General features: G+C 29.2%; 1 protein-coding gene across 1 annotated transcript in view; it reads left to right on the forward strand.

Annotated features, from left to right (window-relative positions):
* LOC111631484 (ras GTPase-activating protein 1-like) overlaps positions 1–20,786 on the forward strand; it is a 97,025-nt gene that overhangs the window by 37,931 nt on the left and 38,308 nt on the right. Inside the window, exons 14-21 of the mRNA XM_023375729.1 lie at positions 48–124; positions 1,618–1,694; positions 8,928–9,163; positions 9,595–9,754; positions 10,686–10,833; positions 11,206–11,288; positions 18,107–18,266; positions 18,309–18,578. Coding sequence (XP_023231497.1) covers positions 48–124; positions 1,618–1,694; positions 8,928–9,163; positions 9,595–9,754; positions 10,686–10,833; positions 11,206–11,288; positions 18,107–18,266; positions 18,309–18,578 — 1,211 coding nt within the window. The remainder of the gene's footprint in view (positions 1–47; positions 125–1,617; positions 1,695–8,927; positions 9,164–9,594; positions 9,755–10,685; positions 10,834–11,205; positions 11,289–18,106; positions 18,267–18,308; positions 18,579–20,786) is intronic.

Below are 20,786 nucleotides of genomic sequence, written 5' to 3' on the forward strand. Positions count from 1 at the left end.
TTGAAATTTGTAAGATTTAACAAAAATATATATTTTTTTTTTCTTAGAGATTTGCCATCAGATATCAAATCATTTACCATAACATTATATAATAAAGGAAAACGATCTAAAGATATGGAAATAGGTATACTTTTTTACAGTAAAAGATATTACAAATAATATTCAATATAAGTTAATATGTAATATTCTACTGTTCAGTAAATTTATTTATAATTTAATTATATATATATAAATAATAATTTCTTGATATATGTAAGAATTTTTAGAGAATGTTATCAAAATTAATCTGAGTTCTATAACATTACATAGTAGTTAAATTTTTGTATGCAATGCTTTGTTAGAATTTATAGTGATAGAACTAACTATAAGCATAGAAATTAATTAAAAATATTTCATATCCTAAAATTTTTTCTAGTTCAAATGAGAGTGACTTTAGAAATTAAGGAATTATTCAAATATAATGATGTGAATTCTTCATTATTGAATATTAATTTAAAATAAAAATTAACAAAACTTTAACATTCCAAAATTTAAAAAATCCAGTTTTATTTTTAAATTTAAGGAATATTCTAAAATACAAAAAGATTATCTAGAATTTTTTTGTTTTCTGAAAAGTGTGTATTTAGACAAACCTAATTTTCTCTTGAAAAAAATTTTTTATAACCAAGTTAAAGCTTAATTTTTTAAAATAAGTTTTATAATTATTTAGTACTAAAAAGCCTGATCCTTCCTATTATTCAGACCCATTTAAGATCTAATGTTTTCTTAACTGTTTGGTCTTTTATAACTAAATCCTTTAAGTTATTTTAATATTTCTTAATTTGGGAAAGAAAATTCTCTACAAAATTTCTATTCAATTGATGCATTTCCTGTGTTTATGTGCTATGAATTATGGTTTAAAAACAACACATGATGTTGGCATACTACTACAGAGTTAGACAGCAGCCAAAATATGGTTTTGCAGTCAGAAAGCCCTATAGGTGTCAGCACTTATACCATTCCATATGCAGAACCATTTTGTAAAGATAAATTTTGATGTTTGAATACTAAGAGATTGTTTACGAGGTATTTGTTTATTAGACATTAAAATTACACAAGTGATATAATAACTATTATAGGTAATTTGAAACCAATTAAAGGTAAAGTGGTTTTTAATGTTGGTCATATAATATATGGATAAATATAATACATCTCAAAGTCCAATGATATATAAATAAACCAACAAATGCCTAAATAATCAGGCTATAATATGGCTGTAATTAAATAATAAATACAAATGAATTTGGTATAGAGGTAAGATAAGAGATGGCACCTAATCTTACCTCTATACCAAATTCATTTGTATTTATTATTTAATTATAGCCATATTATAGCCTGATTATTTAGGCATTTGTTGGTTTATTAATAATATGTGGATTAACAGTAGAAAATGGAAATAAACTTAGCAAATCATCATCCAACAATTGTATATAATTTGCTTGTTTCTAATCTTGACAAAATTTCAATGAAGTTGTGAAAAGATGAGCATTAATGGACAGTATAAACTAACTGTAAAGAAAAGGATATAAACATATTGCAGTTTTTAATATCTATAAACAAGTTTGTGTTTATTTGTAGCCACACTACATTTTGCTTTATTAAGTGAATTTGTTCTTCTGAGTGATCTTATGTGTAAGAATTATGTTAGGCTTCAAGTATTTCATCTGTTTATTGATAAGTTAATAAGAAATTCATAAAAATACATTTTTAAGTAGTTATATTTACCTAGCTAAATATCTTTGCGAAAATGTTCTGAAAACACTATCATCCCCAATGTTGTTTTGTTCTGTAAATAATGATCTCCATTTGTTTTTTTCTAATTTGAATCTACAAATTGAAAATAAACTGACCTTTTATATGTTTGCAGCAATGCCATTGATATAAACAAATACATTTTTATTTATATCAATGGCTGGAAATATACAAAAGGTCAGTTTATTTTCAATTTGTATAGCAGTTCCAGCTTTAAAGAATAATTTTTTTAATTTTAATCTGTTGAAAACTTGTGTCAAATAAAAATATTATAATGCATAATTAATTAATCCCTCAATGTTATCATGTATATCAAAATTGCATTTGTCCATGATTGATTACTATATTAATGAATTCACTTATATAGTTCTGTACTCTTTTAGAAAAAATAAAAAAATGAATGTAAAGTAAATATTTAATAAATGCTTGTACCTACATTAGTTACTGTTGCTAGAGAAAATGTTATCAAGAATTAAGAAAAAACTAACACTGTTTAAATATCAGCATAAACTTTGCAATAACGAGCAAAATGACACTCTAGACCTAGAACAAACATGTTTTGATCAATAGGTTTAAATTTACAAAGAATGTAATTTGTAATTATAGTAGAACAATTGGAAGCTTGTAATACATCGGGTTTTTTTTTTTTTTTTTTAATGCTGGCAGCAAAGTAACTGGCTGGGTCTCAGGCTCTGGAAGTGCCTCTGCATGGGAGAAATGATATTGTCATGTTCATGACTTAATTTCTCTCAGTCAGAAGTCCTTGAGACTTGCATTTTTTTGCATAAAGGTATGCAAAGGTTTTGCATAAGGTATGTTAATCAAAACTCTTGCCACTATATATGAGATTGTTGCAATTAATTTCAGTGTTAATCAAATTCCGCATTAAAGAATGATTTGGTTAATGCTGGATTACAACCAAAAACTGAGCAATATTGATATCAGTAAAAATAAGATTAAAATCATGTATATTTTTACAGTGATTCAAACACTGCAATATTTTGACTTTATCCCACTTGCTAAGATTCCTGAAATGGGTCTGAGATGTCAACTCCTTTGTTTTCAACAGCCAATAAACACCATGCTGAGTTGTCAATTCCAAAATAGCTAGTGATGTTGGGACTTCATAATACTATTGAACTATAAAACTAATTTTATTTTTCATATCAACCAAATTCTTTACATAAGAGGGAAGTCAAAATCTTGAGATATTTCTCTTGCCCTGATTTTTGAATTAATATCTTTATCTATACTAATATTATAAAGAGGTAATGTTTGTATGTTAGTTTGTATACAGCAGGTAATCTCCGAAACTACTCATCCGATTTCAAAAATTCTTTCGCCAATATTTAGAATGGAACTTCAGGGTGGACATAGGCTATATATTATTTCGTTAAACGTGGGAGATGGACAGTTCTTTATGGTAAGCCTTCCCTGTAAGGCTTACCGTAAAGAACTCTGCTTCTATTTATACTATTTTAGATGTGATTTTTGGCATTTTTGATTGCGTTTTAATAGAGTACATCAACAGAATGTTCACTAAGAAGGGATTTTTTGATATTCCCCTGCAGGGGAGAGGGACAGGATTAAGGCTTACTGTGAAAAACTTGGCTTCTATTATACTATTTTAGATGCAGGTTTTTGCGTTTTTGATTGCGTTTTAATAGGGTACGTCAAGAGAATGTACACTAAGAAAAAATTTTTCGAAAAATTTTCCCCCACGGGGGAAGTGTTATACATTTATAATAGATACATTTTGAGCCACAACAAGGCATGGCGTGGTCTGCTAGTTATAGATAAATTGAAAAGTCAATTTTTCCTTTTTTTTTTATTTTGTTTATAGAATCTTCTTAAACTAAACTGAAAATTTAGAATAATGAAATGTAAAATTGATAGCTTTGGTGACAACTGATTTCTTTGGATTTAAATGAATGATTGAGTGAAAATACAACTTTTATAATTCAAAAGGACATTATCAATTATAAAAAAATATATATAACTTTATTTAAATGTAACTATGCATATATTAAAATGTAAAATAATTTATGTATATATTGTGTATGATATTTTGTATATTGTGTGTAATTTATGTATATATTGTGTAATTTATGTGTATATTCATATCATCAAAATGTAAAATAATTATTATTTATAAGGTTATCTATTGCTTATATTAAAAATAATTTTCTATAGTGTAATTTATATAAATAAAATTTTATAAAACTGTAAAATAGATAAGTTATCCAAACGGTTGTCAATTTGGAATTTTTCTGGCAAAGTAGAGACAATTATGGATGATTTTAGAATATTTCCAGTATTGACAATAATTTTGATAACATTGAAACTGTTAGCTCCTGAAACTTGAACTAGTACAGATCAGTTTTGTACTGTACCAGATTTTTTTGACTTTTAGATAGATTTTCAAAAGTTGGCAGTTGGAATCTGTTTTGCCTAATTATTTTTTTATTACTGTAGTAATTTGATAGATTGTCATGTATTATATATTTATAATATAACAATTAATTACTAATTAAATGTCAAATAATTTGGCCTAGAGATAGGTGTTATGTACCATCTCTTGATAAATCTAATAATTATAATTAATGTTCTAATAATTAATTTAGAAGGTACTGGAAGAAAAGAATTGACCTGAAGTGGGATTTGAACCTGCAACTCTCATATGTCATGTGGCTGCATTGTCAGTTACGCTACTCAGTCTTTCATCCAATTTTCATTTCCAGAACTATTAATTTAGGTACAACCATACTCAACCAAATGATCACTTTAATTATTTGGGCTATAAATCTGCTATTATTAATGATTAGATACTAAATAATTTGGTACTAGAGGTAGACATTGGGTGCCACCTCATCTAAATTAATAATTATAATTTTTAATAAATTTATTAAATAATTTTGAACCATCTGGAAGAAGAGAACTAGTCTGGAGTGGGGCTTGAATCTGCAATCTCTGCTTACCATGCAGTGCCAGTTATGCCATTTGGGCCTCCAAGCAATTTTTCACTTTCAGGTGTATTCGAACCATACATCCAGCTGGCGCAGCAAGTAATCATGTAAGGTTATTTCTAAAGTTCAAATAAGTCTGGAAGTGAAGAACTGCTTGGAGGTCTGGGTGGCAAATGCACAGCACAGCAAGCGGAGGTTGCAAGTTTTAGCCTTACTCCGGGCTAGTTTTTTTCTTCCAAATGGTTCTAAATTATTTAATAAATTTATTAAAAATTATAATTATTAATTTAGATAAGATATTGCATCTAATGTCTACCTCTAGTANGATAAATTTTTTGATTTTTGTAGTTTTATTTTTACTTATCATAAATAAATGATTTGTGGAAAAGCTTCTAAAAAATTTTTATTAATACAAAATTGTTTAAAATTTGAGTTAAAAACAATTGTGTATAATGTATTGAAGCAAATCCAAAAGTAAAGCTAAATTAATTTAAATTTTATGAATGATTATAGGTATCAAATGCTGTTATGTTTGAAAACCAAAAATTTATAAACTTTGTTTCTAAATTTTGTAAATTTAGTAGATATTTCTTAGACAATACAAAAATGTCTTCTCACTTGTCCTGCATATGTGGAAAATAAGTGAGACTTATTTTTGTATTGTTTTCTTAAATTTTGTAAATTAAATTTTTTGTTCTGGCAGCTTTTTTTTTTTCAAATTATATCTACTAGTTCATTAGATGAAAGTGAGATTGTGAAAACTGTTTTCCATAAAAAGCATATCATCTCTTAGACAAATTAGTAAAAGGGTTTTCTTATTTTCTCTTAAAATTGGCAACAACTTTCTGCTTTTCCAGCTGTTTGGAGCCTGATCAGAGGATAAGTTAAATGACATTCTTATGTCATTTAACCCTAATTTCCCTTTCATTATTTTGTTACTATTTTTATGGACATTTTTTTAGAATTTCACTTCATACAGAGGCATTAACAACTGAAACATAAGCTAACTCAGGCATGGCCAACATATGGCCCACAGGCCAGATCCGGCCCATCTAATGAATTTGTGGCCCGCGATCAATCTTTCAATATTAGTTATTGAAGTCCAAATCGCTCAATTAAAAATTTTGATGCCTTAAAAAAAAATCAACAACTCACTGTGCGTTTAGAGTTAACCCTCCATTACAAATCTCGTAAGTACAGCGTAGAGCAGGTGTTAATAAAACATGATAATGTGAAAATGTATCTGTAATCTCTATCTACAGTTCAGTCTGTACAGGGTGACACCACAATGAGATCTCACACCACCTCAAAATCTTCCTAGGGCAGCCTCTAGTTTGGCCCGTGGAAAATTTTCTTTCCAATCCGGCCTGGGGGCAAAAACTGTTGACCACCCCTGAGCTAACTTATTAGATTTAGATAATTTAGCATCTACCATTTTATATTGCTATCTTTTATAATTTAAATAATTTATAGATTAATCAATTGGATCTAATTCTTCAAGGAATTAAGTGATTAAATACATAAACTTTAATAACAAATTTGCAGTTAATTTCCTATCACTCCAAAAAGAAAAATTTTCTCATGCTTGCATGCTGATTTTTGACAACAATTTTAACACTTGCCTTTATATTACTGTTTCCTATCTCTAAATTCACAATCTGTTGAAATTGATTGTAATTGAGTGATGGCAGTGATTCCATGTTAAGTGAAGAAGTCACAGAAATCTGCTTTACCAATTTTTGGGAGTTGATTTCTTTACTCCAACAATTATGATAATTCTGAATATCTTATTCAAAAGATAATTGTTTTCTTAAGTAGTGTGGAAAATTTCAATTTTTTCTAAATAGGAATTACTGAAATTTAAGTAATCAAAAAGTGCAAAATTTACCAAAAAAGCTGAACTTTCTTCTTTTCCTTCATCAGGCACTGCGGACACTTCTAGAGAAACTACTGGTTCTAGAAAGCTCAGATTTTAAACTTAAGCCTTTCTTGTTATCAATGAGGTGCTGGAAAAACTTCTGGGTCAATAGGTCAAAATTTACGAGGGTTCCCCATAGAGTTACTTTACTTTTATCACTTAATTTTATGCTCATAAGGATAAAATTGCATTGAAGTGAATGATCTTTTTAATTAAAATGTTATCCAGAACAATAAGTCTCATTTATGTGAATTAAAACTTTTTATAACAGTTTTACTCACAACCTATTGAAAGCATTTGATTGATGGCCATTGCCAAGCACCAACCAAACTATATTGTGGTTTTACATCTTGATGTAATAACATAATCATTGGCCAAAAAATAATTGATATCCAAGCAAAAACATCCGAGATGTAAAAAATTGCCCCAAGTATAAAATTATGACAATTTAGATGACAGTCAAATTTTTTCTTAGTTTTTCTTTGGTAAAGATAAGCTTGGTGCTTCAAAGCAAATTGCAGGAAACAATAATGAAAATGTGGTAGGTACTGTTTCGAAGTGCCAAGCTTATCTTTACCAAAGAAAAACTCCTAAGAAAAAAAAATTGACTGTCATCTAAATTATTGTAAAAAATTGCACCTAGTACAAAATTATCTCAAGGTGTTTGCTTGGATAAAACATTGTTCTTTTGTTCTAACACTATTACAGCCAATTTCTGTTCTAATAAAGCAAAAACAGAAGAAATATAAACCTTTAAATCTCTCACACTAGTGTCATTAGAGTTAAGATCATTTAGTTGACATGAAGTAAGTATCAGTCCTCAATATATGATTTCATCATATGTTGAGGACTGATACTATATCATAATTCTTTACAGTGAATTAGAGTTGCACAATTGATCTTTGAGGTAGTCTTTGGATAATAATAATTAAATTTAATTTCCTTATGTGTATTTTAGCATATTACTGTTATGTATTTTATTAATAATAGTTATGTGTCGGATCGTTAAAAATGTATATCCACAGATACAGATCATTAGTGTCTAGATCCGCGGATACGAATCTCAACTTTCATATTCAGTCGGCATCGGTGCTTGTGACCTTGGACTGATAGTTTTCACTTTGCATTAGTAACGTGATGTGTTTTGACTTGCATTGCACGTATTTTTGTTTATAGTTTAGGGATAGCATAGATTAAGTTTGTATTTTTGGAAAGTATTGAGTTAAATTAAAATAAAAACTATACTACTAAACTTTTTTGTTGACAATATGGAGATATTTTATGATAGTAAATGAATTTTGCATGATAAAATTTTTGCGATATGAATGTGCCAAATATGTGATTTTTAAGAAATAAAAAGTGATTTGAATTGAAGTTATTAGTATTTTATTGCTACCTATCTTTAAAATTTTATATAAGTAATGAAATTTATTAAGATAAAAGATCCATTAAAGATCCACTAAAAAGTAACGAATATGGATATGGATCTTTTCTTCCCTTGGATATCCACAGATACAGATATCTGGCACATCACTAAACAATAGTATATGATAAACAAAACAAAAATGAAGCAAATGATAGTCATTGGATGACTATATTATAAGCAGAGCTTCAATGAATTGCAAATGGAAGTAAAATGGAAGAAACAGAAATAAAAGGAATGTTTAAGATGATAATGTACCAAACTAAATATCTAGCTTCCAGAAATCTGGAATTAACAAAAAAATTGACTAGTTGAATTTGATAGGCCTTAGTACGATTGTGGTTTATTGCAAGGCCACTTCATAGTTTTGCCAAAAGCATCACACAACACCATTTTGACAAAATTGTGACAGTTTGGCAGATGGTGTATTAAATACAGTTATTATGTTTTTTTCTTTCCATTTCCATTTTTTACTTTAAGTACATATTTAGCCTGTATCCAGAAAATTCCAAAAATCTTGTCCACTTGCAGTTCCAAAGTTGCCATATATTTGGTTTGGTACTGTATCTTCTAAATTGAATATTTGTAAGTGTTTAGGTTTTCAATGATTCTTTTCCAAGAGTAAGCATATGTTACTGTGGGTTTGTGAAGACACTTTCAATTCTAGCAACTTCTTATGGGTATAACCTGCTTCATATAAACCAAACCAGTATATCTACATGAAATTACAGTAATAAACAATTTTTTTCTAAATAGCATATACTGATTTGATATAAAAATTAATGCTTTAATCTGATAAATTAAAAATATTTAAATTCTTATTTTACAGGAATGGATTCAAGCAATTAAACCACTTTGTGCTCCACAACTTCCTCGTGGACGAGGACCTAGTCACAATGTAACTGAAGTTCGTAGTTTACATCTGACATTGTTAGAAGCACATCGTTTGCCTGTTAGACTAGTTCCACATCCTTTTTGCATAATTTCTTTGAATCAAGTAAAAGTATGTAGGACACAAGTAAAATGTCCTCCAGATCCAATTTGGGAAGAGGATTTCTTACTTGAGTAAGCATTGTGTGTGGGGTACAGTTGAGATTGAGATATTAAATTATATTATTTTTGTGATAAATTTAATAGTTTAATTTATCTTTATAAAATTTTCACTTTATTCAAAAAGTTGTTAAAATTAAAACACTGAAGTTTTCTTAATAATAAATTGATTGTTGCCGTGTAAGAAATACTCTTTGAACTTAATTAATCTGAAGATTAAGCAAGCTTTTGACCTGATTTTCATTTTTCAGTATCTCATTCTTTAAATAAACAAACATCATGAAATTCAATAAATTTTGTAAAGCCAAACAACCACTGGTTAACATCAGGCTACTTTACCACAGATTATATTTAATTTATTACTGAATAATTTGACACTAGCGTAAAGTATTAAGTGCCAGCTATTATCAAATTTAATAATTATAATTAAATTTATATTTATTAAGTAATTTAGAATATTCTGAAAGAGAAGAATCTGCCAGGAGTGGGATTCAAACCTGCAACTCCCACTTACCATGCAGATGTGTTGCCAGTTCAGTTACCCAAGCCTCCAGTCTGATATCTCCTTCCAGACATGTTTTAAATATGATGGGACGTCTTCAGGGGGTAAGAGTTTATAGGACAAGGGCGCTGAAGGCGTCCCCAATTGGCATTGCAAGTAACTGAGAATGATTACACCATATTTAAATATGTCTGGAAGAGGAGATCAGACTGGAGACTTGGGTATCAGAACTGGCAGTGCATCTGCATGGTAAGCGGGAGTTGCAGGTTTGAGTCCCACTCCTGGCAGATTCTTTTCTTCCAGAATATTCTAAATTACTTAATATTTATTAATTTAATAAGAGATTGTGCATATTGCCTCTCTAGTGACAAATTATTAGTAATTAAATATAATTGTGGAAAAGTAGCTTGATTGTAATCTGGTGGTTGTTTGGCTTATTCTTTAATGTCACTCTAAATTTTCAAAATTTTTCCTATGTAATAAATATTTATCAGTTTTTACATTATAGATCCAAATTTTACATTTTCTCCAAAGAGCCATGTATCATTTTTAATGTCTAAAAAAGTGTATTGTTCCATTGTTCCTTTTCTTAAGTTTTAATAATGAGGTCTACAAATTTTTTAGATTGTTTTAATAAAAGATAATGATGAAAGGATAATCTTAGATAAGTAGTTGCAACTACTAAGAAACAAAGTTATCTACAATTTCTCTAATGGATATTTTTGCATTCCACAATTTAGGGACAAATAAGTTTTAATTTTTCTTACTTAGCTAGTTATAAATATTTTCTATTATTTCTTAATAATAAATTAGAAAATAAAGTCAAAGTATTCTGTAAATCTTTAAAAGTAGAATTAAAATAGAGTAAAATTTTATAGTAAAATTGCTATAGATTATATAATATAAATTCTTATTCATGTAATATATTTATTTAAACAGTACATAATTTAGTTTTTGTCATGTGGATTACACATTAAAATGGTTTTAGAAAATAAATGTAAAATTTTTATTTATTTTTAATAAAACTTTATTTAGGCACCTTATGAATCAAAAGAACTCAGTAAGGCTGAAGAAGTTCAGCATAAATCACAAGATATATATGCTACGTTAAAAGAAAGTAGAGAGACTGGATTAGCGAAACGAAATAAAGGAATTCGTATGAAAGGCTATCTTAACAAGAAAAGTAAGATTTTATTTCTCTTATTTGTTTCCAGCTCATTTTTGCTCTTATAAAAGCTCATAATTTTTTTTTCATTTATTTTTATTATTTATTTTTTTCTATGCAACTTTATTTTTGGTTTTACTAAATAATATCATTTAGCAGTTTTTCATTCTAATATTCAAGAATTATCATATTACTCTGTGTAGTTGTATGACTTTTAAATAAATTTTATTTTAAATTTCTGAATGACTATTTATAATAAAATATACTTTTAAGAAATTTTTTTTCATTTAAAGAATATTTTTATTACAGCATAACTATCTGACTTTTTTTTTTATTTTAATATTGTATTTACTTAGTTTTAAAAATTATTTAAATCTATTTTTTATTTAGGTCAAGGAAACAGAAAATGGAAAAATCTATATTTTGTTTTAAGTTCAAAAGAACAGCAGTTATTATTTTTTGATACACCTAGAGTAAGTCTTGTTGTTTCTTTTAAGTCAGTAGTAAGTCATCTTCATTATAAATTTCAATAAAGCATAAAATTATTTTGAAAATAAATAATGAAATTTTCAATTTTTTAAATATGAAATTACAAAGATTACTAATTTTAGATAATTGTATTGCAACATATTTGAATAAAAAATAATTTTTTCTTTTTCATAACCAGCATCTTTATAATATATTTTTTTAAATTATTTTTTTATTAAATTTGAGTTTTTCTGAACATATGATTGAGATTGATTTTGAACCTCTGTTCAACATACTCCCTGTGAAAGATCAATCTTTGACCAACCATCATAAAATTCATCAGTGCTTTAAACTTCCAATACAAACAATAAAAAAATCAATTTGTTTGTCAGTAAAAATATATTTATTACTTTTAATGAGAGAAGAAGCATTCAGAAGCTGTCAGAATTAAGCAAATCAAGTGTTTGAAAGAAGTCCAAATTAACAAATGAATTTTATCCATTCTTGCTTTCATGACCTCTTCCAATAATATATAATTTTTAGGTCATATTTTTATCTTCCTTAGATTGTAGTGTTCTAAGATTTCTCTGTATGTTGTTAAACAAACATAAAGGAATAAAATAAGTGAAAATAAGGACTAAATGCTATCTGGAGAATTTGAGAACTGTTTTGAAATTGAAACAACCAGTTTTGATCATCAGATTAATGATACTTTTCTGCTATAACTCTATCGCACTCATATAAATAAAATATTAATTTTTTTTTATTTATTTACTTAATATTAACTGCAAAACAAATCTCAAAATTGTAAAATATAAAAAATTAAATAGTAATGATGTATGATATATCTGAAAGTTTTAAGGGAAACTTAGTTTAAAATCTTCTTTTTGTCACAAATGTACTCACCCATGTGAAGAGTAAAGCAACAAGCTTATCAGTTCCCAATATAGAGAAAAATCAGTTGATGTCATTTTGATATTTTATTATTTCAACTGGTGAATTTAATCAGCTAACACAATATAAGTTCTCAAAAAATTTGAATAACATATTGATTCCGAAAATATTATATTTTAGTATTCTGTCTAAATGTTTCTTCACTCTGGAACTGATAGGATATATTTTTATAAGTATTCAAAATATTAGAGTAACATGAATAAGTTTGTGTTAACATTTTCCAACTGGAGATACTTTAAGTAGAAGTACTATAGAGTATGCAGGACATTTGGTTTAAAATGACCATTTATTGAAGGGTAGAAATATAGTGAATGTGATAAAAAGAATACAACAATAGAAAAGTATTTTTAATTCTCTGAAATTGTTTTTTTCTATTTTATTTATTTTATTTCAGATTAAAACAAAAATAATGGAAATTAATCAGGTTTAAAGATGTTTTGTTTATGTTCTAATCCTGCAATCATTTGGCTTTAATATATCAGACTCTATTACTGCTACTATTAATAATTGAATGGGGACTTGAACCTTCAGCAGATTGGATGGAGGTCCTGGTACTGTTACTGGCAACATATCCGCACAGTAAGCAGCTGTTGTTGGTTTGAGTCCCACAACTAAATTCAAAGTATNAAGATGTTTTAAAATATCCCAATACTGAATATTTTTAATATTTAGTCACATGAAGTTTTTTATTGAAAAAACATAGGATCATTCTTTAGCTCGATTTATTTAGGCAATCATTTGATGTTTTTATATACATATTGGGCTTTGCGACGTTTGATATAGGATCTTTCTATTTCATTGTTACATTTCTATGACCCCTTGTTAAAATTTGAGTAAAATGAAAAATTGAATGAAGTGAAATAAAATATTGTCAAAAGTTTACTGATGTAATAGCTTTATAGAAAAAGATATAAAATGTAAAGCATTGGAAACCATGTTGTTCTCTTTTTAGGTATAGCATGCATTGAAAAAGAATACCATTGTTTAGGTATAAACTTGTATTGAAGAGGAGAAAAGTTTAGTAAAAAAACAATGGTTTCAATCAACCTAATTTTTTTTTATTAAAGAGAGAAGGAATCCAGCTGAGAGAGGATAATGAAAGTGTTTGTACATTTTATACTTTCAGAAATATTGTTTTTAAGAAGATTTTGTGTAAATGATGAATAGAAACTAAGAATGCAAAATTAGCCTTAGGTATAATTTCAAAAAATGTACTTTTGAATTTAATTTAATCTATCTGTAAATATTCTCATTTGGAATATTTTTTTTTTTTTTTAAATAACTTTAGGAATAAAACTCCAAATTAAATGTGGATCATAAGCAAATATTTGAACGATTCATAAATAATTTAGGTGTTATTTATAATCAGCATAACATGTTTGTCATAGTATGGTGGATATATAAAATTCTAGAGTTTCTTCAACATTTCCATTTCCAAATCTTTTGAATTTTGTTTCTAAATTTCTTTAGTTGATGAGAGTGCCATTTAGAAGAAATATTTTCTATGAAAGTTAGTTTACATCTATTTAATATGACACACTTGTCAAAATATGCTTCAATTGCCACTATCTATCCAAGGATAATAAGACAAACTGGTGGTGATAAAATGCCTTTATTTAAAATTATTTTCTTTATAAATTATCAAAATGCATTTTGGTTTCATTTACTTTAAGCCCTCTTCAGTTAAAAATATTTATAGTAATGGTCTTAGAGAGAGAGAGAATTTTTGACATTAGTACACCTGATACATATGGTAAGAGGAAAGAATACAGTAGACCCCCCTATAACGCTTAGATACGTTCCACGCTAACCGAAAATTACATTGTAGGAATGAGCCAATCGCAGCCCGATAGGTGGGAACTTTACGGACTAAGGNAAGTTTTAAATTGTAAATAAGATTATTGATTTTTCAGAATTTACAAAGTTAAGATTTAAGCTAATTTTTATAAATTGATGTACAGTACAATGTGCTTTATATCAATAACATAAAATTGGTATTTTGTGAAGAAAGATGATATGCAATGCGAACTTGTATTTTGATTGTCAAAGAACTATTATGAAATTGTAATCTATTAATGATTGAATTACAAAAAAGTTTATAAATACTACTTTTTAAGTAGACTTTATATATAAAAAGAGGTAGCATATACATAAAAATTGCATGTATATGTATGTAATACACTTACTTATACAATCAATACTGAGCCATTTTTTAATGTCATTTTTCATGATTATGCAGATTGAGTCAAGCCAGTGTTGCTTTAGTATATAGATACAATCATTCACTGACAGGAAATGTTTGAATAGAAGTAGGCTTTTTACATAAAGATGAAACAGTGCATTGAAAGGAATGACAAGTATATTACCAGAAAAATTAAATTTTGAAATTCAAATATTTTAGGCTCTTTAAGATATCAAAATTGAACTTTTGATGCCTATGAGGCATCAAAAGTATCAACATTTATTGGGCAATTAATTTAAATCTGCCTGTCAATTTTTGAAGTTTTAAAAATTTATTCAACATAGAGGAAGATAACATACATCACTGTCTGTCAGCATTACATAAAATGATTTATTTTGCAAATACTTTTGACTTGCAGTATATAACTGTCCTCTTCAGATAGAATTGTTCATAGAGAACAAAACATCTTGAATTTAAAAATAGAACTCAAATAGGAACTAATGTTTTCACAAATCATTTGTCCCTCATGCACATGGCATTTAAAATTACATTGTATAATTTTGTAAATTGTATATATGTTACAAAACTAACGTTATATGTAAAAGAAAAGCATTAAAAATAAAACTAGATTAAAATAATTAACAATAAAATAGTAAATAAACAAAAATAAATTTATAACAGTGCCAATGACACTGTGAGGTGTTTTATCACAAACCATGATTTACAGCTTTGAGATTAAATAGTGCTGTGCAATTCTGGTATATCTAGTATGGGTGAGTTACACTGTGACATTGTTGAGATGTAAAGGGATTCCCATATAAATGTTTTTAAATCATCACAGCATTTTAGAAAGGAAGTTTGCAATCAAAGCAGCTCAAAGTTACACTCTATCACTTTTTAGCTAGTTCTGTTGTACATTTGTTATGTACATCATCACGATGTTCTGCAAGACAAAGGTAGAGCATTCTAGTGGTGGTTCCAATATATAACAGCTTCGACCCAGTTAGCAGATTTTGTAAGGGTATAACACATACCCAGATTTTTCATAGAGTGTAACTTTGTCTCTATCATTTCAAAGTATCCTATGCAATGTGGGCTGGATGCTAGTGGCAAAATATAGTCAGATTTCTTGAAAACTTGATAAATACATATTGAAGGGGATCCAGGTATGGAATGGCTGATGTTACAACAACCAACTTCTTCCTATGATACAAAGTGGATCGTGGAAATAACATGCCTTTGACCTGATTGACTAGGTGTTTGAACTTGGCCAAAGAATACTCCGCATTGCAAACTGCTGATTTAAGAAGGGAAAGCTTGTCATCTACAAGCAATTGAGTGGATATAAGATTGCCCTATGTATCTATAATAGCAGAGTTTTTGTACCTGGAGGGTTGAAAAGCTGTAGAAGGAATGATGTAAGGAGATTCATCAAATTTATGATATAGAAAATAAGATGCTGTTGGGAGATTATATATGAGCAGATCCAAACCAGGAGATCTTTGTATCTTTTTCCTCCTCTTTAGTAAACAAAACAGTCAGGAAAATAGCCGACAATGATTGTATACAGTAACTCTCTATTATAGTCTTCCCATATTAGTAAATATCATCAATATACTTCAAATATAGAAGAGGATAATGAATGTATGATGAGAGGGGATCTGAAAATTTTGAACTATATGGTTCTCACCACTAACTCTGCCAAAGTGGTCGATGGAGCTGAACCCATAGGTACTCCCTGCTTTTGTAAGTAAATGTTTCCATTGAAACAGAAATAATTGTTTTCAGTAATTAGTAAAAGTGCCTCTCTCAACCCCAGTATCTGTGGTATGGAACAACTATTCTCGATTAATATGTTTGCAAGCATGACTGCTTCAAAATTGCGTACAGATGGATATAAAGCAACCACATCTATTTTGAAAAGTCTGTACAAATTTGGAGGTAGTCCCAATGCCACTAACCATAAAGGTGATGATGATATGACAAGATTGGAGCTCAGCACATGAGCAGTGCTTTTTCTAGGAAATACATTGGATGGGAGCACTTATTCACTTAGGGGTAAAGTGACCAGGCAGACTTGTGTGTTTTTACCTGAAAAAAAAAAATAATAATCTGGGACATGCTACATTGGCTGGTATATCTAGAAGTCCAGATAACACTGTTACACCCAGCATGGTGACAACTTTTTTACTTTTCTCTAACTAAAGAGGTTGTATCTTCCTTCATTAACACCAGTCCCGACTGCAGGAAATGATTAGCCCTATACAAAAAGTCAGTCTCTGCAGAATAAAAACTTTTTATCTTTGTCCAAGACCAAAAGTCTTAGATTCAAAGTGTTCAAAAACTGTGTGACAACCCTTTTCTCTCTCCCTGATGGAAGAGTAGTGTGTGGACACTGTGCACCAGATATCTTTGTGATGATGGATACTTTCAGTTGAGAANTAGAGGAAGATAACATACATCACTGTCTGTCAGCATTACATAAAATGATTTATTTTGCAAATACTTTTGACTTGCAGTATATAACTGTCCTCTTCAGATAGAATTGTTCATAGAGAACAAAACATCTTGAATTTAAAAATAGAACTCAAATAGGAACTAATGTTTTCACAAATCATTTGTCCCTCATGCACATGGCATTTAAAATTACATTGTATAATTTTGTAAATTGTATATATGTTACAAAACTAACGTTATATGTAAAAGAAAAGCATTAAAAATAAAACTAGATTAAAATAATTAACAATAAAATAGTAAATAAACAAAAATAAATTTATAACAGTGCCAATGACACTGTGAGGTGTTTTATCACAAACCATGATTTACAGCTTTGAGATTAAATAGTGCTGTGCAATTCTGGTATATCTAGTATGGGTGAGTTACACTGTGACATTGTTGAGATGTAAAGGGATTCCCATATAAATGTTTTTAAATCATCACAGCATTTTAGAAAGGAAGTTTGCAATCAAAGCAGCTCAAAGTTACACTCTATCACTTTTTAGCTAGTTCTGTTGTACATTTGTTATGTACATCATCACGATGTTCTGCAAGACAAAGGTAGAGCATTCTAGTGGTGGTTCCAATATATAACAGCTTCGACCCAGTTAGCAGATTTTGTAAGGGTATAACACATACCCAGATTTTTCATAGAGTGTAACTTTGTCTCTATCATTTCAAAGTATCCTATGCAATGTGGGCTGGATGCTAGTGGCAAAATATAGTCAGATTTCTTGAAAACTTGATAAATACATATTGAAGGGGATCCAGGTATGGAATGGCTGATGTTACAACAACCAACTTCTTCCTATGATACAAAGTGGATCGTGGAAATAACATGCCTTTGACCTGATTGACTAGGTGTTTGAACTTGGCCAAAGAATACTCCGCATTGCAAACTGCTGATTTAAGAAGGGAAAGCTTGTCATCTACAAGCAATTGAGTGGATATAAGATTGCCCTATGTATCTATAATAGCAGAGTTTTTGTACCTGGAGGGTTGAAAAGCTGTAGAAGGAATGATGTAAGGAGATTCATCAAATTTATGATATAGAAAATAAGATGCTGTTGGGAGATTATATATGAGCAGATCCAAACCAGGAGATCTTTGTATCTTTTTCCTCCTCTTTAGTAAACAAAACAGTCAGGAAAATAGCCGACAATGATTGTATACAGTAACTCTCTATTATAGTCTTCCCATATTAGTAAATATCATCAATATACTTCAAATATAGAAGAGGATAATGAATGTATGATGAGAGGGGATCTGAAAATTTTGAACTATATGGTTCTCACCACTAACTCTGCCAAAGTGGTCGATGGAGCTGAACCCATAGGTACTCCCTGCTTTTGTAAGTAAATGTTTCCATTGAAACAGAAATAATTGTTTTCAGTAATTAGTAAAAGTGCCTCTCTCAACCCCAGTATCTGTGGTATGGAACAACTATTCTCGATTAATATGTTTGCAAGCATGACTGCTTCAAAATTGCGTACAGATGGATATAAAGCAACCACATCTATTTTGAAAAGTCTGTACAAATTTGGAGGTAGTCCCAATGCCACTAACCATAAAGGTGATGATGATATGACAAGATTGGAGCTCAGCACACGAGCAGTGCTTTTTCTAGGAAATACATTGGATGGGAGCACTTATTCACTTAGGGGTAAAGTGACCAGGCAGACTTGTGTGTTTTTACCTGAAAAAAAAAAATAATAATCTGGGACATGCTACATTGGCTGGTATATCTAGAAGTCCAGATAACACTGTTACACCCAGCATGGTGACAACTTTTTTACTTTTCTCTAACTAAAGAGGTTGTATCTTCCTTCATTAACACCAGTCCCGACTGCAGGAAATGATTAGCCCTATACAAAAAGTCAGTCTCTGCAGAATAAAAACTTTTTATCTTTGTCCAAGACCAAAAGTCTTAGATTCAAAGTGTTCAAAAACTGTGTGACAACCCTTTTCTCTCTCCCTGATGGAAGAGTAGTGTGTGGACACTGTGCACCAGATATCTTTGTGATGATGAATACTTTCAGTTGAGAACCCAAGTCCTTCTGCTGACAATTTTTAACTGTTGCAATAGCAGATGGAATTAACATAGATCCTTCTTTGGTTTTGGAATTAACTTCGGGCCACACTGCAGTAAAGAATGCACTGCTTTTGGAATCACTCCACCTGAGTAACTGTAGTATGGAACACTGACCCGAGATCTACATTTACCTCGTACCTTATGCAATAACTTATTATCCAACTTTGTTTTCATTTGGAACCTGCTGTTGTAAGAAATGGAACTTTATCAAGTTGTTCATAAAGGATCTTTGGATCACAGATTTTAACAAAAGCTAAATGTACAAAATATACATTTTATTCACAATCAGCAACTATTCTCTGCTTGTCTCTGAATAGTCTTGCTGGAAGCTTTCTTTCTACTTGGAAAAATAGTGGTCGAACACACTTTGGAAAGGAATCGTACCTTAGTAAAATACATTTTGGGGATGATTTCATGTTTTCAACATCATAAGAGAAACAGTTCAACTTGTTGTCTTTGCCATTGTTCTCTAGATTTCAACAACATAAAGAAATGCTCCTTTGTAGTTTCCATGAAAGCAATAAAACTTAAATAACTGTACATGCTAATTTAGAGAAAGATAACATTTGAGAACTGTTTGTTGGTGTTACATAAAATTATTTATTTTGTGAGTACTTCTGATAGTATATGACTCCTCTTCTGGCAGAATTGTTCATAGATAATAAAATATTTGAATTCAAAAATAGAATTCTAATGCGGACAAATGATTTGTAAAAATGTTAATTACTATTTGAGTTCTATTTTTGAAATCAATACAAATATAAAATGTATTGTAGAATATACAGTACAATAAATAGAATGAGATTTTATAGCTTAATATAGCAGAAATAAGCAAGTTAATAAGCAAGTATAATATAGCAGAAATAAGCAAGTTTATTACTAAAGTCACAATGATTAAATTAATTACATATTGTAAATTATAAAATGCAAATTTCTTTATAAAACGGATAATGAAAATTAACAAGTTAATGTCTGTACCGGGGTCCTGCAACCTTTTTTGGGTGCAGGTCAAAATCAACCAAAATGTGTGCATTAAGAAGGCTTTCAGGTCAGTTGTATTTTCATTTTAAAAACAGTCTTTTTTTGGTGAATAATAAGATAAATTTTATTGAGAAAATAATTACAATACACTTTAAACTTTAAACATAAAAATTCAAATTATAATTCTAATTATTATAAAAACAAACATAACTGAATGAACTTTATTCTCCTCTTTGATATCAATGTCTCCCCTGATGCTGAACTTGTGACATCAATTTAGTCAAGTCTGGCTTACGATAATATACAGTAGACTCCTCTATAACACGGGTTCATGTAATACGGGTTCATATAACATGGTGAAAAAATTGCGATTGTATTCGTATAAACACGCTAAAAGAGACTCGTATAATACAGTAAAACATCATCGCCAACTCGTGTCGCAACAAGATTGGTCGAATCTAGACCAATAGCGGATACAAACCATTGAGTTTAAATGAGCAGCGGACCTACTAAAAACCATTTATTATTTAATGGCCATAAAAATTATATTTATATTAATGATGTCTCCAAAGTTTAGCAAATTTTTTGTAGAAAAATAACTTATCAGGAAACACACGCGATGCACCACTCCACGACGAAAATAATCTTAAGCAATGGCGTTGTCGAACGGTGCACGCTCGGTAAGTAATACTACAATTTTTTGTTTATAGCATAGTTTATATGGATTATTCCCAAAAAATTATACGTGTTTTGGAAATGTTGAGTCGAATTAGTCTAGAATCGATTAATTTTATGGAA

This window comes from Centruroides sculpturatus, unplaced genomic scaffold, assembly GCF_000671375.1.
Source record: "Centruroides sculpturatus isolate CEXI.00-Female unplaced genomic scaffold, Cexi_2.0 scaffold519, whole genome shotgun sequence".
Taxonomy (NCBI): Eukaryota; Metazoa; Arthropoda; class Arachnida; order Scorpiones; family Buthidae; genus Centruroides; species Centruroides sculpturatus.